The sequence below is a fragment of the Sturnira hondurensis genome, unplaced genomic scaffold, assembly GCF_014824575.4.
Source record: "Sturnira hondurensis isolate 20B ecotype Veracruz unplaced genomic scaffold, ASM1482457v3 Scaffold0002840, whole genome shotgun sequence".
NCBI lineage: Eukaryota > Metazoa > Chordata > Mammalia > Chiroptera > Phyllostomidae > Sturnira > Sturnira hondurensis.
The window spans coordinates 26,974,247-26,997,774 of record NW_028075471.1 but is presented as its reverse complement, the minus strand read 5'-3'; the positions used below and the strand labels follow the sequence as shown (position 1 = coordinate 26,997,774).

Genomic DNA, 23,528 nt, shown 5'->3' with positions numbered 1-23,528 from the left:
AGGGCTCGTGGGAATCACTGTAGCATTCAGGGTAAGGTCCCTACAGCTTTCTTCTGCCATTAAAAAGAAAGCTTTAGACCTTCATAAGTTACAGATAGTAATTCTTCACATTCTCACAGGCCTTTTCCACTACAGGATATTTTTAGCATGTTCTCCTTCACACCTAAAACTCTGTGAAGGAGGCAGGCAGGTACCAATGCCTCCAGCAAACGTTTATGCATGTTCCACACTGGGTGCGGGTGCCTGATGCACCTACAACTCCTGGAGCTCAGATTCCAGTGCAGGAGGGGAGCAAGGCACTGTGTGCGTGTAGTCATAATTACAGTGGGAACGTGAGTGGGGAATCGCCTTGATTCTGCCCAGGAGGTGAGGGGAAGCTCTTCAGAGGAGGCATGTTTGAGGAAAAGATGCAGAATACAGGGACCTTTGCTAGGCAGGTCAGTAGGGATGAGGGGGAGACACATTCTGAACATGATCCATCTGGGCAAGGACTCTGAGCCTGGCGTGTCCTGTTCACAGGACTGGGGCCCGGAGCTGGGGTGAGCAACACAGAGGGCAGCCCCCCACCTGGAAGAAGAGGTTCCAGGGCCAGGTCTCTGGAAGGGAGAAGGTGGTGGGAGGGACCCTGCCTGAAACCTGATGACCTGGCAACCTCAAATCCAGGTCCTTGCCTGCAAGGGCCCGTTTTTGCTTTCAGATCTGGAGTAAGAATGTTTTCATTCAGCTCTGTGTTGTCCTTACACAGAGGTTCTGTAACGATGTGTGCTTTCAGGGCCGTCGCTGCGTGTCTGTTGTCATTATCAGGGAGTCTGGGGACAGAACCACTGCTTCTGGTGTTTCCAACGGCAAGTGAACTGACTGCCCGTGTAGGATCTTGGTGCAGGATTTTCACCCAGGCAGGGAACTGCTTGCCTTTTTCCACCCAAGGCCCTTGGCCACCATGAGGACAGGACAGAGATAGTGTCACATGCCCTCCAGGAATGGCGAGCCTCCTCTGCACTCAGCAGTTTCATTTTTATCTCATCAGCGTGTTCCTCTTTTTAGTGTGAATCCTAGTGACCCAAATGAGCTGTCGGCCTGGGCCCAGGCCAGCGGGGCCAGGTTACTGCAGTTCATGCAGTTCACAGGCGCCCTGGGCTGGGGAGGCGGGCAGCGGTGGGGGTTCCCTCTGTGGCTGGGTTGGGGACGTGTGGGGCACGCTCGCCCTTGCAGGGGCAGCAGTAGCCCACAGTCTGATGGGCTCTCAGACTGGGAAAACGTCCCCAAAGCAGGCTGGGGCCTGCGTTCCCCTTCCCTCGTCCCCTCCTAGCAAACCTTTTGAAAGAACAAGCAAAGTTTGCGAAATTTGGATGCTAATATTTAGAAACACAAAACCCAATGTGAATAGCTCTCCGAGTTTGCCTGTTGGTAGATTTCGGGCCCTCTGCCTTTGGCATTCATGCAGGTGAGGCCTGGCTGAGACTTTACCAGTGCTGAGGAGCCTGAACAGTGGGGTTTCACACTCCAGGATGGGGCACTGTCCGGGGGGTGAGCTTTCCCTGGAGCTGAGTGGTCAGCGGCGGCTGCCCTTGGCTCCAGGGGCACCACGAGTTTTAGAAACAGGAAGGCAGCCCGACCCTTCTGACCCCTGAAACTCACCTGAGTCCCAGGGAAGAAAGAATAGGATTTGTGGGCCCCTTATGCTGCATGAGGGCCAGTGTTAAGTACATTTTTTACACAGGCCCAGGAGTTGCACACGACAGTTGTGTGAGCTCATCATCACAAGCAGCGTTTTTCCTTTCATGGGGAAGTCTTTCTGCAGGTGTGGTCCCCAGACCGGCAGCATCACTGCGGAACTTGCTGGAAATGCAGGTTCTCAGACCCTGCCCGCATTCTCCAGAATGGGGACTTGATTTCATTTGGGGCAGTTGTCAGGCAGCTTCGTGTGAATTTCTGCTTCTTTCCCATTGCCGGGTCTGATGGGAGGCTACGAATGCCACAGGCCAGAGGGGCCTTGTGGGTGGCACGTGCTCGGGCCACATTAGCGGGAGGCTGCATGTGGTTTGCGGGCCCAGCTGGGGTGGGAAGCTCCATTCTCCTCGGCCTGCTACCATCTCTCCTGGGACTTGGGGGCATCTGTGGCCACAGGAGTGGTCTGTTCAGCATCCTGGCCACATAGCTTTCCATTTCATCATGACTAACAGGAGCTTTTACCCCATTGAGTGGTTGATGAAAACATGGACATAAGAAGGCACTGCAGGTTGGGGGCTTAAACAACATAAACTGATTTTCTGGGATCTCCAAGTCTGAGGTCAAGGTGTCAGCTGGGTTGGTGCCTTCTGGGGCCTCTATCCTTGGCTCCTCGGTGGCCTGCAGAGGTGGTCTTCTGTCTGTGCACCTCTGTCCTCAACGCCTCTTCTTGTAAGCACACCCCTCACTGGGTGAGGGCCACTCTGTTGGCCATGGCTTAACTTAATTGCCTTTTCAAAGACCCTGTCTTGATTCCAGTCACCTTGTGAGTTACTGCCAGGGGTTAGGACTTCCTCCCGTGGATTTTTGGGGGAGACGGCATTCAGAGTCTCAGGAGAGGAGCTGCAGGGAGGCTGCAGGGCCCAGCCCCAGGGCGGAGGGTGCGAGGCTGGGGAGGGCAGCTCTTGCAAGGTCAGTGCAGAGGGCCACATCAGGGCAGGGCTGGGGCAGAGGTGGTGCAGTCTGTCCTTCAAGGGCAGCAGTGGGCCCTGGGGAGGGGTAGAAGCCTGCTAGGTGGGAGGGACCACACAGAGCATGGGACAAGCATACCAGACGGAAAAGGGGGGCATCTTGCAAAGTGGACGCCATGGCTCAAGGTCAACTGGGCTGAGCACTTTCTCTCTGTGGCGTGTGATTTTTTAAAACAGTTTCCACAGGAAATAGATATCCTGTTTGAGAAAGGACAGTTACGCTGGGCCACCAGGCCCCCTCTCTGAGGCACTGGGAGTCTTTCCACGGAGCCCTCTCACCAGGTCTGCTTGGGGAATGCTGAGGCATCCTTGTGGGAGTGGCATTCTTAGTCAGCCAGTGTGCCCTGACTTGGTGTTCCCCAGGTAGGGTTCTCAGGCTGCCGCATCGGCCTCTCCTGGGGCCTTGTTAGCAATGCTAGTCCTTAGGCCCCATGGTGTTCCTGCTTTGGGGGAAAAATCTGGGGTGGGGCCTAGCCGTTCGTTTTAACGATGCTCCAGGTGATGCTCACTGAGGCCCCAGAGCCGCTGTCCTCGATCCAAAAATACAAGCAGTCAGTTGGAAATGAACCCAAGAGCCTCCCAGCGGCAGTGTCTTTTTTCCTCCTCCCAGCTTCCTGGAAGAGGTTTTGAAGCCGTCTGCACGCTGGACCCCTGAGCTTGGAGAACTGGGCTGACAGGCGCAGAGGCCTGTGTCTCATGGAGGCATCTTCCATACCAGGGGGCTGACAGGCTCTGCCAGACCCCCGGCAGCTTTCCTGGCCTGACTCCCTGCAGGGGGTCGGAGTCAGCTGGTGGTATGGGGGAGTGAGGAGACTGGGGCATGGGGAGAGGGGGAGGCAGGGCACCCCCCAGCCCCGGGCCTCCCTGAATTCTGTATTTTGAGCTGAAGACCGTGAGGGACCGAGGGGAGGGTAAGGTTTCCCACGCAGCAGCTGGAATGCATGGCAGTGGTGTCAGGGGACCTCTGGCTTTGAAGACTGGGTAAGATGCTGCTGCTTAACAAAAACCAGCCGCAGCCCAGCCACCGTCCTCCCAGGGACTAGGCTGAGCCGCTAGCATTCCCCAGGGTGCCCTGGAGATCAAAGCTTGGCAGCATGGCTGCTGCTGTTACTGGCAAGGGACTTGACCTCAGCCGTAGCCCACACTCATTGCTGGATGGGGAGAGTGGGTTTTCTCCTCTGGTAGCTAGGAAGGACAGACTTCCAGAGACCAGCCAGGTCCCCACCTGTCTGAAGCTGACTCTGGGAGTGGGGGGTGAAATGTCACAGAGAGCCGAGGCTCTCTGCACAGCGGAAGTGCCCATCTGTCTCTGCCGTGGGTCCCCACGCACCTTCTGCAAGCCTGTAATCACTGTGAGGGGCGCCTCGCTATGTGTGGGGGCCTCGCTGTCCGGGGTGTGTGTTCCCGTCTGTTCTGTGCTGTTGAGCACAGCAGCTCCTGGGACTGGGGGTGGCTGTGGCCACAGGAAAGGGCTCGGTGAGGATCTAGATGTTCTGGGCACCCAGGGCCAGCACTGGGCCCTGATGCCAGGGCTGTCCCTGGGGTAGGGGGAAGGTACAGTGTCCACTTGCAGTGTCGCTGCTCCCCTCTGGAAAATCTCCGGGCTCCCCTGCAGCCCACAGACGGGTGTCCCCGTCTGGCTAAATTCTTCTGCATTCCATACACTTGGATAAGCGAACCTTCCCCCAACCAACCACCAGGAGGAAGGAGACCCATGGGGGAGACACCCATGATTTTGAGTCAATGAGCAAAACTTTCCAGGCACTCTCTTAAAAAAATTTTTTTTTTATTTCCAGTGAGTGGGCTTTACTCATACTGCTGCCAGCTCGCGGGCCCCCACACAAATCATTTTGGGCAAAATATTGATAGTCATTACTTACCGAGAATATTCGGTAATCTAAAATTGCCAGGCATACTGTTCTAGTGTCCCCAGAAAACTGCACCCACCGAACAAAGGAGAGGAATTTCAGCTAACTTCTAGAGGTCTGGCTGCTCACTGCACCAGGCTGCAGGGCTTCCCTGTCTGAGAGCATCACCTGGGTGTTGGCGGCTGCTTCCTGGGACTGCCTCTCTCCCACCCAGTACTCACCCACTCTGATGAAAGAAGCATTGAAATTGGCCAGTAAGAGTTCAGTTTCTCTAGTGGTCGGGTCAACATGAATTTAAACAGCATAATAACACCTCTTCCACCCTTTGGATTAGGGAGGATTTACAAAAAGTATGCAGGGGAAGGGAGCGAGTGGGTCGTACAAAGGCTGGTGGAAGTCTCCTTCTGCAAAGCAATTTTGCAAAAGTTCTTTAAAATCTTCAGGCCCTGGCTGGTATGGCTCAATGAATTGAGCACCCACCTGTGAACCAGAAGGTCGCTGGTTCGATTCCCTGCCAGGGCACACGTGTGGGTTGTGGACCAGGTCCCCGGTTGGGGCGTGCAGGAGGCAACTGATCGAGGCATCTCTCACATATTGATGTTTCTCTCCCTCTTTCTTCCTCCCTTCCCCTCTCTTTAAAAATAAATAAATAAAATCTTTAAAAAAATCAAACTGCACATAGCCCTTGACCTCCTGGAAATTTATTGTTTGAAACAATTAAAGGTATTCAGAGAGTGGTATGTGAAAACTTTGGTGCAAAGTTTTTCACCAAAGTGCTGATTAGAAACTGAAAAATTTCAAATAACCTTGATGTCCAACAAAGATGATTCTTGCGAATGGCTATGTTTATATCTACATGTATGAGTATATCACCATTAAAATTACAACAAATAATAATGACAAGGAATCCTGTCAATAATGACTATAACTTATAATTTAATGGCAATTCAAAGGTAATAAAAACAGCATACACAATATTACTTCCATTTTATAAAATGGATATCCTAATTTTTTTAAAGTCTAAAAGCACGTGCATCCAAATGCTAATTAATGGTATTTCCATATAGCAAGATTATGGCTGGCGTGTCTTTTAATTCTCTCTCCTTGTGTGCAGGCGTATGTGTGTGTGTGTGTGTGTCTTCTCTACATTTTCTGCAGTAACGTGCGCTCTGTAAAGAACTTTTTTTAAAAAGCAAATAAGAGATTCCTCTGAAAGCAGCCCTCAGACTCGCCGTTTTAAACCAACTGCCCGCCCAGAGAATCGTACTGGCTGGTCTGTGTCCAAACATTTGATTTCTGCCGGTTAACGAGGCCGCCGCCTCTGACAAAACCCAGAGGTGAAGTCCCTGTGGCCTAAGAGGTGAAAGGTCCACGGGGAAAGCCAGGTGAGGAATTTCAGCTGGAGCATTGAGAGGGAACCGCAGACCACGTATTGTCTTAGATAACTTTCTAACTTCCAGTATGTGCTGAAAGGAGAAATAAATTTCTCACACATTCCATTAATTGCTCTTACTCTTTCTTAGAAAACTAAAGCAGATAAGTAACTAAGTTCTTAAGATGGTGGCGATGAGCCACTGAAAGCAGCAGGAGGGAGCCTGGCTGGGCTTCTGTGGCACTCAGGTTGTTACCAAGTGTTGGGGGATGGGGGGTGGGGGTGGGGATGTTTTAAGTAGAGCGGAGGATGCAGTTTCACGTGGGATCAGGAATCTGCAGGGAGAGGTTCAGTTGAAAATCAGAGGCGATTCTTCGAGGGTGGCCTTTATGTGAAAGATCAGAAACCAAATCGCTGGGCTGCAGCTTACTCTGGAGAGCATCAGAAATGACGGGTTGGTGAAGGGCAGTGGCCATGTGTGTGAGACTGCGGACAAGGTGAAATGCTAACGATGATGGCATGGGTGCCTCTTTGAGGGAGAGGGGCCTGGATTTGATCTGGAATTAAAGTGCTAACTATTGACGATTTCATCAAATTATTGTGCCGTAGCAGGGATAGTACACATTCCGGCTTCACCATTAAAAGGCCCAGCACTGCCCTGGCTGGTGTAGCTCAGTGGATTGAGCGCGGGCCTGCGAACCAAAGGATCACGGTTCAATTCCCAGTCAGGGCACATGCCTGAGTTGCAGGCCAGTTCCCAGCAGGGGACTCATGAGAGGCAACCACATTTTGATATTTCTCTCCCTCTCTCCTTCCCTTCCCCTCTGAAGATAAATAAATAAAATCTTTAAAAAAAAAAGTTCAGCACTGTGAAATTTGGACTGAGCAAAATTCACCTTCACAGAAATATTTCCAGATTGCTGATCAAGCTTTTAGAACCTATTTATGTGGCTAAAATACCAGTTTGAGTCTTAGGAATGAAAATGGCATGTTCTTTTTAGTTCCAAAGACAATAAGAATTATGTACCGGGTGATGTCCAGATCAATTCAAATTAAATATCAATGGCTGTCATTTATTGACTATCTGTACTTGAAGGCAATATACTATATAATAAGTGCCATTTCATTGAATCCTCACAATGACCCTCTTATATAGTTTGAATCAGTCTCTTGAATGTACAGACAAGAAAACCCAAGCTCTGGTCAAATGCCGTCGTGGTCCTCACAGACATCCCCACAGCACGCTGGCCACTCATGCATATGTGTACACCTAGTCACTCTAAGCCACATTGTCTTTTTTTTTTTTAAAGAAACATCAATGTATGGTTGCTTCTCGTGCATCCCTTGCTGGGAACTGGCCTGCAACCCAGGCATGTGCCCTAACTGGGGATCGAACCGAGATCGTGTGGTTCGCAGGCCCACACTCAACCCACTGAGCTACACCAGCCAGGGCCCACATTGTCTTTTATGACATCGCCACGAGGCCCCTTGCTAAACTGTATAGTTTATTATATACTTAGCTCATGATATATACTGGAAATACCACGCATTACGTGATCACTGGTTTGTTGCCGATTGCCCCTCACTGACGGTATCCTGGATTTGGTGAGGAAAGGCTTGTGGAAGCCAATGGCGTGTATTTCTTCTTGCCTCTATGTTCAGTCACACCAAGGTGGTGGCTGGCAATGGGCCACAGTGGGAGTATTGACACCATGGGAATTGGCAGGTGCTCCAGCTCCCACCTGGTAACCCACCCTGGGGCCAGCGAATAAACCTGTATCATCAGACCACTGTGTACACCTCTCACTGGAATGGGAGACTTCATCTTGTTTGTTGGCTCTACCTCGAGTACCAGAACTACACTTGGCATGTAGTAGGCACTCAGTAAACACCTGGTGCATGAATACAAAGCAGCAAGTGCTTTTAAACCGTACAGACCCGGGCTCTGCCCCCAGCCCTCATGTGGGCCTTGAACAAGCCACCAAGTCTTTCTGAAGCTGTAAAATAGTAGTCGAAGCCCTTGCCTCCTCAGTTGAGGACAAAATATCCCAAAGACAGGAGTAAGAAAAACGAAAGCTGTAGCACATGGATCATATAATCAGTCCCAAATGCTGTGTAGCTGGAATCAGAATCTACTTGGAATCTGCAGTTTGTTATGGCTCTGCATGCCCTCCAGGAGGAGCTGGGGTGTAGGAGAAATAGCATCAGCCTAGCTTAGTGGGGTCCAACATCGGGAGATCAGAGGCTAATGGCACCCTCTTCCTCCGCTTCGTCAGTTCTGCCTGTATTTCAGTCTGTTCCCCCGTCTTTCCTTCTGAGCTTCCTGGGAAGAAAATTGCCCAGGGTTCTGTGATCTTACCTCCTGCAGGTAAACCATGCCACTAACTTTGCAATGGGCTTTCCTATGGGACCTCAGACCTCAGAGGAGGTTCGGTGTTTCCGCTTTCTCCAAAGTGGTACGAAGTCAACACTTGGGTGCCAAAGAAATAAATGGAGCATGGAGGAGTGTTTCCCGGCCTCAGGCAGGAGCCAGCCTCCCTTCCCCTGGCCAGCGTCCTCTCTTGGGCCTGATCTTCTTCAGCTGCTTTCTGTTCAAGTCAGGCTTCGTTGCTTCCGGCTGCCCCAGGGGTTTGTGGTTACAGAGTTCCAGAAGGTGCCATCCTGGTCCTGCGCTCTGGGTCTCTTTGGGAGCCGGGATCTGGGGTGACTGCCAGCCACTCAGGAGCCTGGAGGCTTGAAGTGGGCCCCAAGGGGCAACCTGCCACCAAAACAGCTTCTCTTTGGGGTACTTTTCCCCACGTGGAGAATGAAGAGCCCAGCAGTTTGAGGAGGAGCCAGTCCTTCCATTTGCTGAACGAGCTGGTGGCTGAAACAGCAGATCAGATGTCCTCCTCCCCTTCAGAGATGCCATCTCTGGGAGCATTTGGCTGCTGCTGAGACCATCTTCTTGTTCATCAGAAAGGCACAGGCCGGACCCTAGTTCCCGGTGTCCTGTGCCTTGTGCCCTTCCTGATCTCTTCCTTAGACACCCACGATGGCCTGGGAGAATAATGAAAACTCACAAGCAAGCAGCAAAAATGAGGCATCAGCTGATGATAATGAGGAGGCTGAAAGAACTGGACTGAGGGAGCCAGCTCACCCCACAGAGGTTCACAAAGAGGTACCCACCCTCACCACCCCCGCCCCCGCCCCCGGAAACAGGTAGCAAGTAATGTATTCCTTCTCCATTACTGGTTCCTGGCCCCCACACTTGTAGCAGATTTGACCTGGTTGGCCTTCCTTTTCTACCCTGGGTCACTGCTTTAGACATGGGTCCCTCTAACCCATCTGTTTTCTTTGCCCTCTCTCCCTTCCTTCCTATATCCAAGTAGAGAAAGAAAACACTTGAATGTGATCAGATGGGACATGGGGTAAAATGGCATGATTATAGTACATTCTAGTAAGTCTACCGACCAAGAGTAAAGTGCTTCAAGCCAGGTGCCCTGGTCGCTGTGTATGCTGGGAAATAGGATGCTTTCTGTCTTGAGTTGATTGACAGGCTCTGTGAGTCTCCTTGAGAAGGCGGAGTATCTCACAGAGCGAAGGTTCAGAGTTGGCTGAAAGCTGCACCCTTTGCCCTGTTCCCCCTGTTCCCCCTGCAGCAAGTGGGGGAAGGAGATTCATTCTTTACACAGGTGGCAGGAAATGGGACCGCCGTCCATGCACCGTAATGTCTGTTGGAAGTCTTTGGTCTAGATAAGCTTGTCCTTGTTCAGGGATGAATAGAGATTTTTTTTGAAAGTTTGTGGTGAAAGTCCTGCAGAACAACAGAAAGGCAATAGCTCCCGTAGACCCAGAAGCTGTGTCTACTTATGGGAAATCATCTATAGCAGGATTCAGGAGAGAATTTCGGGAAAATGTGTGGAATCTTCAGCATCCTACAAAAAGGCATGGCCTCCCTAGGACAGGAGCAGAAAAACTTCAAGAAAGAGTGGGTTCATGGGGAAAAGCAACAGGAAGAAAAATTTTAAAGGGAGATGTATTAAATAAGGGAAATTTGGGGGAAAACAAAATCCAAGAGAACTAAAATCCAGATGACCAAGAGTACAGAAGAATACTAACATGGGGTAAGCTGAATGATAGCTCTCCAAAATAGCCATACCCTCATCCCGGGGACTTGTGAACGTTCCCACATACAGAAAAAAAACAGCCTGGCTCTGCAGGTGTGATTCTGTTAGTTAAAGATTTTCAGAGACAGGGAGGTTATCCTACATCCGGGAAGCCCCTAACTGCCATCGCAAGTGTCCTTGTAAAAGGTGGGCAGAGGGAGATTTGATGATAGGAAAGATCACAGAGGCAGGAGTGGGAGTGATGCGGCCACAAGCCAAGGAGTGCCGGCAGCCCCCAGAAGCCGGGAGAGGCGGATCTCCAGTCCCCTGTAGACCCTCCGGATGGCGAGTGGCACCTCAGCACCTTGATTTCAGCTCCCTGACACTGACTTTAGACATTCAGCTACCAGAATGCTGTGAGTAGTCACCACGTCTGTGATCATTCATTAGGGCAGCAAGAGAAAACTAATGCACAGGCTGTGGAACATCAAATCAGTGATGTGAGTGGAAGAAAACAAAACTGGAGAAGCGGTTCTGGGAGAAAGGGAGAAAGGAGACAGGGCTGCGGACTGGAAGACAGGAGTGGGGTTGGCGATGAAGGGGTCAGCAGTCAGGCTTGTCGGGCATAAAACTCCCCCTACCCCTGACCTGATGAGAGATGGGCCATGAATTCCAAGGGCTCCCTGCCCACATATGAACAAGGTCAGGGAAAAGAGACCCATGAAAAGGAGACAGAATAACAGAGATAAAGGGGAAAGAACATTCCACAAGCATCCAGACAGGAAAGACTAACGCAAATCAAGCCGACTTTACACGTGTTCTCTGTTCTAAACACGTTTGTGTTTGCAGAACCTGTCAGAAGATGAGGACACCAGGGAATTTTTTTTTCTGGATTCAGATCCCAGACCCCGTATCACTCCTAACCAGATGTGGGGTCTGGGAATCTGAAACATTGAAAGTTCTGGTTATCAAGTAAACTTACAAATTGTCTACAGACTTTTGGGGTTATATTATCATCCAACAATTTTATACTCAACCAAGTGACCTTTTGCATGTGAAATCAATCCCCTCAAAATTTCTCAGCTATGCAAGGGCTTGGGAAAATATACAAACCTGTTCCTTTCTTTAAAATGTACTTTAAAGCTATGTCACAGAACCTCAAGAGGGAAATGAAATAGAGCTGAAGAATAGCCAGCGTAGGCCCTGGGATCAGTAATACTGGAGCACGATTTAAAGTAGTGTTAAAAGTCGGGGGACCAAACGAAGACAAATGTCACAAGTGGTTCTTGGGACAAGAGGTAGAATGGAAAGACGACAGTGTGAATGCCTTCCAGAGGCAAACCCTGGACTATTGTTAGTGGAGGTCAAAATGGAAGAGGAGTAAAGGTCTGTTCTGCAGCTTCTCTGAAATAGGTGGGTACCAAAAAAGTTGTTTCATGCATTCAAATCTTTAGAGAAGTGTCAACGGCTGAAGAAAGGCTCTGGGTAACCTTGGCACCGACTGCCCTTGTCTTCTGTTTCTTCAAGTGCACCGTCTTTCTTCCCTGCCGTCGGGGTGTGTCAGCCTGGCCCCGGCCCCATCACCACTTCTGGTTCTGTTACAGACCTCACTGTCACAGGTGCCACCGGCTGCATCGGATGTCCGCCCCCGAGCTCCTTACCTCCTTGTAGCTTGTCTAGCAAACGTTGATGACGTGCATTCTAGGTCTTTCTGGGCGTTGCCTGTCTTGACTTTGGAACTTTCCCTTCAGTTGCCATTTTTCTGAAGAAATTACTGCTTTTGTGGGAGGTGCCTCTCTTTCTAAAATCAGTCAATATATCCTTGGGTGAGAATTCAAAAAAAGAAAGAAAGAGAGAGAGAGAAAGAAAATGAGAGATGAAATACCATATGACCTCACGTTTAACAGGAATCTAAACAACAAAACAAACAAGCAAGCAAAATGTGACCAAAGACACTGTAATACAGAAGGTGCTGACAGGGTCCAGAGGGGAGAGGGGAGAGAATCACAGGGGAAAAGGGGAAGGACTCACATGAACAAGTATAAAGGACACATGGACAATAACTAAGGTGGGGGGCGGAGATGGGAGGGAGGTGGGGAGTACTGGGCGGGGGCAGGGCTGGGAATACAAGACAGAAAACTGTACTTGAACAAGAGTTAAATAAAAATTTTAAAAAAGAAAAGAAAAAAAAGAAAATGAGAGATGAGACTCTCTTCCAGATGAGAAGTGAGAGGGGTCGTCGGATGGAGGATTTGGTAAATAGGTTCATTGCTCCTTCATGTGTAAGATTCCCTCCCAGGGAATGTCCGGTGTGCTAGAAGAATCGGATACCAGAAATAGGAAACAAATACTCTCGACTTGGAGAGTTTCCAATAAGGAAAGAAATAACATTATGATAGTTATGTAACAGGAAACATCTCAAATCCGCCTTCGGACCACAGCTGTAAGGAGTGAAAAAAAACACAGCTTCCTGAAGAAATCCAGTGTTGGGACAGTGGTCACGGCAGCTTCGCATTAATACACGCTGTTTTCATCTCGAAAGTCAAACTGTGTAGCTTTGCGTGTCGTGTCTTCTTCTCCCCATCTTCTCCATCTTTTCTCCCCTGTCCCTGAAACAATCTTGTCCCGTGTTACTGGGCTTAGTAGTGTCAAAATGCCTCATTTTCCTCCCCTGTACCTCTTCCCCATGAGTACTGTTTGGTATCGTTTCTAGAGCAGGCGTTAAATCAGTTTCATCTCACGTGACAAACTTCAGCAGGTTGGTGGCCACTCCCTGGAGTGTTGACAAAGCTTCTGAAGCTGTATCTTAGTTAAGAGACGAAACTGCCACGAAGCAGGTGGAGAGGGGTGGAGAGCTGCGATATGCATACCGAGCATTTGCCACCCTCGTTCAGGAGACAAGCAAAGTGGTGAGAGCTGGGAGTAGCGTCCTTCAGGCTTTGATCTAAATAAGAGTTAACCGAAGTTGTTTTTGTATCGTTTCATTCAGAGCCTGAGACTGTTGTTTCGAAGTCGCTCACATTCTGGAGTGGTTTGAATGTAGTGTCCTTGCACACAGGGAGAGAAAGAGGGTGGAATGTCTTCACAGAGTTCAAACCTTCTCTCTAACCTATTAATATCCGATATCTGATCCTGCATTGACCTTCAGGATCAGGAAGAGGGGCAGGGACGACAACCATTCAAAACGTCTGCCAGTGTAAATATTTTCCGTGGTTATTTCAGAAGCAATTTAAGCTTTTGAAAATTGAGCTGCAAGTGGAATCTCCTTAGCATAGAAATTGCCATCCAGGTCGGTACCTGGGAATCTAGACTTGCAGGCTGGGAATCAGGGCGAGCTGAGGCGTGGGCTGTAGCTGCAACGGTCCACAGGCACGCTGAGCCGTGGGCACCCATGCAGCGGCATGGAGCACTGTTCATCGAGGGAGGACACTTGCTCGGCTCCTTCGAGATGTTCTTTTTCAGATGGAGGGACCAAGGCTTGGCCAGTGATCGCGCCTCTCCCAGCCAGGATGAGGGGGATATGATAGGGGACTGGCCGGTAGGCAGCATGGCCTGGCCAGCTGGTCAGTAACGCTTCCTCGAGTTCTTCCTGGGCGTCAGTTATAGACTGTGTACATGGGGTGGCAGGGAGACCCTTGAGCCCCCAGCCTCAAGGAGCTTCCATGCTGGTTGGAGGAAACCCACAAGAACACCCCAGCAAATAAATACCGTATGGTCCCAGTCTCTGCACTGAGGAAAGAAGACAAGCGGGACAGGGCCATTGCAGGGAGAAGGTGGCCTTTGCATCTGGACCAAATGATGCAATGAGTCAGAGTGGGTCTTCCGAGGTCTTGGGGAAGACCCTTCCAAGTCAGAGACACAACAAAGCAAACTTGTCCAAGAGATGGAGGGAAATCAGTGTGACGGAGCAGAGGGAATGCCCGAGTGCGGCCCACTGGCCTCGATGTCCGCTGAATCATTGGTGGTGGTGGCGGTTTCTTGTAATCCTTTAAAACTGTTATTGCGCCTCCTGGAGTGGCTTTTAAGTAAGTCACTGCATTGGGTCGATAGTGCTTGCTGAGTAGAGTAGAGAGATTATGAAGAATTTGGTGGACGAAGGTGAATTTATCATGGGCATGATTCCTTGTGAGGGAGGTGTGGGGTCCAGGTGGGGCCCCTTTCTGTTCCAGAGAGCCGGCGCAGGTGGCGGGGGTCTGGGACACTGGGACCAGTGACCACAGGCAGACTAGTTGCACAAAGAGGGAGCATGCTGGCACTATCAGTGCTGACCCACTCCCCAAACGGTCTCACTGACCTCTCCTGCCTCCTCCTGTGTGCTGGTGAGCCCAGCATCAGCTGCCTGCTCCTTGTGACCATGAATATGTCAGATGCCACTTGTCACAAAAGAAAAACACCTCTCCTGTGACTCTTCCACCCACTTCCAAATGCTCTCATCTAGGCTGCGGGCTGCAATCCAAACCCTGGCCCCCAGACTAGAACCTGATGGGCTGTGTTGGCCCTCTTGGTGCCTTTGCCTGTGCTGGCCCTCCATGGATCACCTTTGTCCCCAGCCTCCTACCCCTGACAAAGCCTACTGGGTCCCTCCTCCAGGAAGCCTTCTGTGACCTCTGCTGGCCCAGCTTCTCTCTGAGTCTCAGCCCGCCCACTTGGTACACTGCACCTCCTACTGTGGCCTCCAAAGGGCTATGAGCACCTAGTGGGCAGGGAGTGCACCAGCATCATTGTGCACCCTCGGCAGCCTGCACACAGTAGGACGCAATCCATGGGCAGGAAGCCAAGGAGCAGCTGAGCAGGCCTCTTTGTAAGCTGAGATTTCAGCTCTTTGCTGTTATATCACCAAAGGGGCCACAGGGCAGGGTTAACACGGAACATGGGTGTTTCCATGTTCAGAGTCCTCTGAATTTATTCACATTTGTTACGTGAAGAAGCTATCAATTACTTTAAGGTTGTTTTTTTTTTTGTAGTGACATGCCCATAACATACAGTTTGCTATAACTTTAACCACTTGTAAGTGTCCAGTTCGGTGGCATTAAGTGTGTTCACACTGTGCAGCCATCACCACCCCATCCCCATTAAACACTAACTCCCATCCCCCCTCCACCCCAGTGCCTGGAACCTCCATTCTACTTCCTGTCTCTGTGAATCTGACTGCTCTCAGGACCTTGCACAGGCGGACTCACACAGTATTTGTCCTTCTCTGTCTGGCTTATTTCGTCTCATAATGTCCTCAAGGCTCATCCATGTTGCAGCCCGTGCCAGAATTTCCTCCTTTTTGAGGCCGGATCACATCTCATCGTATGTGCGTGCCAGACTTTCTTTATGCGCACATCCACTGATGGACGCTTTAGTTGTTTCCACCTTTTGGCTGTTACGAACATCACTGCCAGGAACATGGGTGTGCGCATGTACCCGTTCGAGTCCGTGTTTTTGACCCTTTGGGGTATTTGTACGTCCATGATTTAGAAACGTTTTTAATAGTTCTGAAATGGTCATCGCCATTTAAACCCAAGGCCACCTTACGATGGAAGGTGATACAGAGATGCAGGCTGATATTTCATAGTTTTGCTCTGGTGACCTGGGTGATGCTCGGTGACGTGAAATGGTTTGTTTTCAAGTGTGGTTTTAATCTTTTCTTACAGCATCAAGCTTCTCGCTGTGCAAGAGCTCCTTGACAGAGAGGCCCTGGAAAAGGTAAATGTTTTGTTCTTCCTACCCCACACTCACAATCTTTGAGCAGAGTGGCACACACCAAAAAACATTCGGCTCCTCTCGTATTCTCAACAGTGCACTGTGCAAAATTTTAATCACACCCCCCCCCACGTTACTCATCTGCTGTTAACTCTTTCAAAGCCTGCCTTGCTGAGCCCTTTGGGGCCCTGGGATGGCAGAGGCTCACCCGGCCATGGCCATGCTCTGGAGCAGACCCCACGCCCGGGCCCCATCTGCACACCAGATCCTATGGCAGGCTCCTCATTGCATCTGTGCTGTGTGTTACTACCTGGGCTGATGGAGGACAGCATTGAGGCCCAGTGAGGTGACGTAACATGGCAGAGAAGGGACTGAGCCCTGTGGTTCCATTTTAAAAGTTAATGCTTTTTCTAACCCATAGACAAGTTCATGAGTGCGAGACTTTTTTTAGGCTGCTGCTGAGAATTGGGCAACCCCCTCCCCACCTCAGACTAAGGTTTCCACTATGCCCCGAGAGAGCTCTCCAGGTACCTCGGCTTTCTCTGTTCAAGTCAAGATGCAGCTGGGAGTTTTGGCCGGTTGGGGGTTCAAGTTCTGGTGAGGTGGGGTGGGTTCCCTAAAGCAGGCTGGGCAGGTGCCAATGAGGCCAGGCTCCCATGGACCCCCCAACTTATACCCAGCTGCTCAGGGTATAAGGATTCTTCCCAAGTACATGGCTATTAATAAGCAGCATGGGTGTTAATTGGCATCTATGTTAACATAAAAGAAGGTGGTTAGGGAGAGAAGCACTGACATGGTATTATTTTATTTATATATTTAAAATGTTTGGACTAGTGGTCACTGAAGCAGTTAGGTTTTTAAGCACCAAGCCGTGACATGAGGAGTCGGGGGTCCGGGCTCAGGCTCTGAATTTTACATCCCAGCGGCCTCGTTTCCATCCCAGGTAAAACCAGGACAGCGCTACCACCCGACCTCAGGGAGGCAGCCTGACCCCAGATGAGTTCGTGTAGAGGAAGAGCTTTCCAAAGGCAAAGGCACTCAAGTCCCATCAATTCTTTTTTTTTTAAATATTTTATTTATTTATCTTTCGAGGGGAAGGGAAGGAGAGAGGGAGAGAAACATCAATGTATGGTTGCCTTTCGTGCGTCCCCTGCTGGGAGTTGGCCTGCAGGGAACCAGCCTGCAACCCAGGCATGTGCCCTGACTGGGAATCGAACCGCGATCATCTGGTTCGCAGGCCAGTGCTCAATCCACTGAGCTACACTAGCCAGGGCACCATCAATTCTTAATTGTGGACATTAATTCTTCATGGGCGTTCAGCCATTAAATTGTTCTAGGCCCAGGAGTGCATGAAGATTCTTCTCATGGTATTGAAACTTTTTAAAAGTTAGCTCTCCTAAATCAATTCTCTTCTCAGTATTTGCTACTGTCCCTTGTTTTACTTCTCAATTTAAGACAAAATGAAACAACAGCATCAGACCAAGTTGGTAACACGTGGAGCCTGTGGGCTAGGGTGTGTTACTGTAATAAAAACACAGGTGCCGAAACTATGGGTGGGGCTTGGGGGCTGTCAGTGTCTGATTTGGAGGGGCTGCCAGTTCAGCCGATTTGCGGGTGCTGACAGTGGTGGGATTCCACAGAGAGGGAGGCGAACGGTTGGGGCTCAGACAGCGGAAACTGATGCCCGGCTGCTTCTTCTTAGCTGTGTCATTTTGGGTCTCTGGTCCTCTCTGAGCTTCAGGTTCCCAGACTGCAGAGTGGGTCTCTCCGTAACCCCCAACCACTGAGGTTTTGAAGAGGCTAAGTAGACAGCGTGAAAGAGTTAGCCCTGTGTCTGGCTGCGGGACGTGGTTTTTTTCCTCCTCTCCCTCCTCCCCTTTCCTCCCCGGGTCTGGGGTGGTTTTGCACCTTTTCCATGTGTGACCAGTGGGAAGCTTTACAAGATTGTCTACATAGGCCCAGGGGCAGCTGAGAGCCAAGGGCCCTGTTTCCTTTTCCGTCTTTCGTTTGTGTGTTCGTTCATTCAGTCACTCCCACTGTAGACCTCTGCGGAGCTTTCTCTGTGTCAGGCAAGGAGCAAACACTTCCACAAAAGTCCAGAAGCAGCCTGTCAACACAAGTGTGGTGGCCAATTGCATTGGGGGTGACCTGTGGTCTATTGCCTGGCACAGGGCTACTTCTTGCACCTGTTTATAGGAGCCCCATGACTAACAGATCTCCCTCGGGGAGAGCCCCCGAGAAAAGCACTCGGTACCTCGTAGAGCTTTGCCACTCAGAGCGTGGTCTGCAGACAGCAACACTGGGAGCTCCTTAGAAATGCAGATTCCAGGGCCCCACCCAGCCCCCCTGACTCAGCCTGCATCCTAACTAGATGCAGGGATTGAGGGCACTGAAGTCCAAGCAGCTCTCCTGAGGAATGTCATCGATTGTCACCAACACTGCTATTGGGAGGTGGCAGCCTTTTGCTTTTGTGGCCAATTAGGCTATTTATTTATTTATTTGCATTGAAATGGAAGTAAACACCATCATTCTACTGGTAATAACGCAGCCTTTACCTTCAGCTTGCCCGCTTCTTCCTTTCGATAGAAAGTCATCTTATTTAAGAGGTAGAGGTGGTAAGAAAAGCCTCAGTGAGACACGCGCCCCGCACAGCCCCAAATCCCTTTGGCTGCCTGCGCAGCTGGGCTCTGAACAGCAACACGCCTTGGGTTTGCCAATTACTGAACCCCTGAGACCCCACCTGGCGGAAACGGTCACTTCCGGGCAGATGGTCCCCACTGTGGAGACTGGCGGTGCCTTTCTCTGGAAAGGTGGGAGCTGTGCCGAAGGGCTCCCTCCCTCACAGGGGCACCAGCAGGTTCAGTCTGACCAAGGACTCGAAGGGTGGAAAACATCATAGAAAAGGCTAAGATGAAGCAACAGTGTTTGGGGGTCTCCTAGACAGTGAGGACTCCTGGTGGGTTTTCTCCGTGACGGTGGGCGTGGCTGTAGTGACCTGAGTCCTTGAGTTCCAGGGGACAGGCCGGTTTTGTCTGACTGGCTCCCGGGTGGAGGTGCAGAGCCTGCCTGTCTTTGGGATGGACTTTCCTGGTATCTGCAGCCCAGAGCCAGTGTGGGGAGGCTCTGGCGTAGGAGAGCGTGGCCCCCACCCGCAGCCTCGCCACTGTCGGGCTGTTGGGCTGTGAAGACCTTTCTCAGAGGCCGGGCCCCCTTCTTCATCCCTGGAACTAATGCAAAACTCTCTGCAGCTCCTTCCCACCCTGGCACTCTCGGGGGTCATTGCCACAGTGGGTCCTTGATTGCATTGTGAAGAGGGGGAAATTCTCCTTTCCACACTATGTTTCCTAGCATTTTTCTCTCCTCCTTCCCCCGGGGTCCTTACTGGGTTTCAGGCCTGTGGGTTTTATCTACTTTAGTCACCATCAACCCACACTTCTGGGGAGAGCTGAATGGCCACCCCACCCCCGGGCTCCATATTATAGATCAGTAGGGCTCCAATGTTTACCTCTTCAAATGTTCTTTGTCTTAACTCAGGTGCAGCAGGGTGGGGACACTTGAGATGTCAAGTCTCTGAATTTCTCTTCTCCACTAGCACTACATAAAGCCATTGCCCAGACGAGTGACAGTGATTTGTCATTTACTTAAAAAATAAGCTTTGAACCCTACAGCTAATAACCGTAAGTCTCTCTACCCATCTCTTGTTTAAGAAATCGGTCAGAGCCACGAGAAGATGTGCTCACGTGCACAAATGTCAGGACACGTGACAGCCCTCTGAGGAAGCCTCTTGGATCTGATGGGCGGTTTCGTCCAACATCCATTAGGCACCGAGAGCAAGGACGTGCTCTGAGAAGGAAGCGTGACCTCTCTTCGCTTTAAGAGCAGGCGGCTTTTGTTTTTTGAACTTAAGTTGCACAGATTATTTCCCAGGCTCTATAAACAGGCCCACCTAACGCCTTTAAAACATGGCATTGCATGAAAGGAAATAAAAATATTGGTACAGCTTGATTTAGCACGATCATTTTTCAATGACCCTTTCAAATGGCTTCCTGCAAAGCTGCAGACAATGGTTTGGCTGTGGACGCCAGCTGGAGGTCACCCTTTCCCTGAAGGTCAGAGGGCAGTGTGCTGGCTGACCCCACCCTAGACCTGCCGGGCTCACAGCCATTGCCTGTGCTGCTCCCACCCCACCCCCGCCTCCCCCCTCGCAGCCCACCACCGAGCCAAGGAGCAAAGCTGACTGCATCCACACCCAGTCCTCTAGGCTCTGAGCTCTGAGGGCGCCCAGGCTGGGGCTGAGTCCACCCTTCAGTTTCCTAGTTGTGAGACTTCTAGGCAGGTTCCCCATAAGACTCGGGTTCTTTTCAGCATTGGGCGGGGGGATATGACAATGACACCTACTTCCTGGGGATGTTGAATGAGAACCTAGTGAGATAATGTAGGAGATAAAAGGGATTAGGTAGGTAGGGAGCCCCAGAGTAGGGTCACTAGTGCTATTCCTACTGCTGCTGACTAGCTGCAGCGGCAGTCATTTGTCATGGTCCTTGTTGTCACTGATGCTGTGTATCCTCACCACCATCACTGGTATCTAATATCATCATTATCGTCAGCAACTGCCTCCGCCATCCCTCTGGAGAAGCCCAATTTGAGACTGATTTGTTGCCATTAGCAACCTTAAAATAGGAGCCTGCCCCTCTTCTGCCAAATTGTCTAGGACACAATGCCTGCCTGTCCTTCCTGCATGCTGCTGCTGCCAGGTGTTTGTCCCAGAATTCCAGCGGCGGAGTCCAGTTCTTGGTCTAGTTCTTCTGCAGATGGGGCAGGTGATGGAGCAGGTGGTCGTGTGTGAGATCAAATGCATTTCACCGGCGAGCCGGGGACCAGAAAAACTGAACTTGGCATTTGCACACAATAGCCAGTCAGGGACTCTTCCAGCCACACCCTCGTGGTGCGCAAAGGTGGAATTAGAAGTCAGTAGCTTTGCGGGGGAGGGGCTTCAGAAGGAAATAGGGGTGAATAATTGCCGCATTTATGAGTGTGAATAACGTGAGGATGCTTGTGCCTGCGACGGACGATGGTGTTTCCGAGCACACTCACGTGTGTGAGCGCCAGCTCTGCGATCGCCTGCTTTCAGGGGGGCAGTCACTGACTGGGACTCCCAGTTGACCGAGTGTGTGTGACGGTAGAGTGCCGACTCTGTGCCTCAACCGCACGACACACCAAGGGGATAAAGTGACACAAATGCGTTTGAATGGCACATCCAGGATCCCAGCATGTCAGAGCTGAGGGAGACTTTCCAAAGCGGCGAACACACCCTGTCATTTTGCGGACAGAAAGTAGAGGCTGGAGGAGATGAAGTGCCCCCTCGCCCACCCAGGGCCATGGCAGGGGTACTGGCAGATCCGGGGCCCACTCCAGGGGCCTGGGTCTCCCTCCGGGCCCTCGTTCTCTGTGGCTCCTGCCTGTCCTCCCACGATGTCCTTTAATCTGGACACACCTTCAGCAGCCTCTGTGGGTGCATATGTCTTCCCATATCCTAGGGCCAGGAGCCACCCAGCGGCTCAGTCTCTGCCCTGGCAATGGAGAACTGACACTCAGGTCTCCCCAGAGCATGGTGCAGAGGGAAACAGACGTGACATGCGGTGTTCATCTCTGTGGGTGCCATATGGTCCATCACAGGAGACAGAATGTGGGTGGGTGAGGGGGCTAGGGCTATGGGAGGTCCCAGGAGTGCCCAGGAGTGGAGGAACTTGCAATGGAGGCCGAAGGGATCTAGGGGCCTGCAAGAAAGCCAGGAGGACCCTGTGGGCGGATAGAGAGCATGCTGCAGACACACCCTTCAGGGAGGCTGTGTCCAAATGGATGGCTTCGAGAATCTTAACTAAGTACTTAAAAACACTTTTAAAAAACAGTGTGTTCATTTTTAAATACCAGAATGAGATTCTGCAGCTCCCTGGTTTAGTTTCCCTCCCGTGCTTAGTCCTTTGGTGGTCAGTATTAGTGTATCTGTTAGGGTTTGTTTTTTTTTTTCAGAGGGTTGAACCAGATTGGTGTCTACTCAGTGATTAGAGTCATTGTAATCACGTTCCTGGCTGAATCTCCCTCAGCAGGTAATCTGCTACCTTCCTTGAAGGGGCCAGTGAGCAGAAATGGGGGCCCTTGTGGAGCTTGGAGCTCGGGCTTCCCCAGACCTCATGTGGAGTCTGGCTCAGGCACTTGGAGGTCACTACAGCCACCAACTCCCCCTGGCTCAGTGCCCCCTGGGCCTCGGCCCCTGCCGGAGAAGGCTCTGGGCCCTGGGCTCTCCCAGTACCTCAGCTGCCAAAAAATGGAGCATCGTCATGAATTACAGGTCAGGCTTCCCAGCTCATTAAAAAAAAAGAAGATACATTTCCTCCTGATTCTTTTGAAAGCATCACAAGATACCATGTAGATTTAGGGTCTCCCACTACCTTTCTGTTTTTATGAAAAGCTTTCATTCGAAGTGAACAGCAAATGGGGTCCCTGAACAGGACTTTTAAATTCTCTTTAGCTTTATTAACTACCAAAGATGAGCTAATTAAACAATGGGGTTTTTTTTACTGTGCTTTTTTTGAGTGATTTATTTTCTTAGTGGTTGTTTTAGGGTTTACCACGCACATCTTAATGTAGCACATGTACACTCACTGATTTTTGTGAGATGTGGACACATGACTCCTGCATGGTCCTGTGTTCCTCCTTCTCCCCTTTGTGCTGTTGTTATACACCTTACGTCTAAATATGCTACTGGCCCAGCTGAGCATTGAAATAACCACCACTTTACATATTCTCATGTCTTAAAGAAGATGAGAGAAGAAAGGAGAGCAAGTATACGTCGGGCTGGCTGAAAAGTTCGTTTAGTTTTTCAGTGCTTACTTGTCTTTAACTTCATTTGAAATGATTTTCTTAGATCCTACTGTGACAGCTGTCATATAGTGTACACTGAAAAATCTTATCAAAATGGGTGAATTTTTGTGCGGCCATTTCAATTGGAAGATGAAAGAACACAGGCAACATTTTTGGCGTATTATGCTTTATAATTTCAAGTAAGGTAAAAAATGCACCTGAAATGCAAAAGAAGGTTTGTGCAGTGTATGGAGAAGGTGTTGTGACTGATCAAATGCGTCAATAGTGGTTTGCTAAGTTTCTTGGTTCTATTGACATTTTGGCCAAGTAATTCTTTGCTGTGGGGTATGCATTGGAAGGTGTTTAGCAGCACCCCTGGCCTCTACCCACTAGAAGTCAATAGCAGGAGATAGCTAACATACTCAAAATATCCAGATCAATAAAGTTATTGATGAAAATGAAAAAAAATGTCTTTTATTTTACAGAAAAAAAACCACACGGACTTTTTGGCCAACCCAATATTTATAGAGTTATCTTCATTAACCTTCTCATTTACCATTCCTGGGTTCCTTTCATTGTTTCTGGGGATCCACAGTCCCATTTAGCATCATTTTCTTGTTCCAGCACATCTTTATCTTTCCCAGCTCCTTTGGGCCGTTGCCAGCTATATTGGACTTCTGTACGGTATAGGCCCAGCAGTACCGCTGTGTATGCATTGTTCATCCAACAGGAGCAAAGGAGAAAACAGGCATTTACACTGTCCTCTATAAAGACATAATTACCTCACTGCTCTCTTCACCTTTTTCATGAGGATTTGAGCTGTCTGGGGTCACATGCTTTCAGCCAAACCACTTTCTTTACTATTTCTTATAAGGAAGGTCTACTAGCCGCAGATTCTTGCAGTTTTGTCTGTCTGGGAACACATACACCTTCATTTTTGAAAGATGCTTTT

The 23,528-nt window shown here is 50.2% G+C and overlaps 1 protein-coding gene across 3 annotated transcripts in view; it reads left to right on the top strand.

Moving 5' to 3' along the window:
• Positions 1-23,528, top strand: part of EEPD1 (endonuclease/exonuclease/phosphatase family domain containing 1) — an 81,687-nt gene that overhangs the window by 36,146 nt on the left and 22,013 nt on the right. For all 3 annotated transcript variants that reach the window (XM_037041144.1, XM_037041145.1, XM_037041143.1), the window contains exon 3: positions 15,667-15,718. In XM_037041144.1, the coding sequence (XP_036897039.1) occupies positions 15,667-15,718 (52 nt within the window). The remainder of the gene's footprint in view (positions 1-15,666; positions 15,719-23,528) is intronic.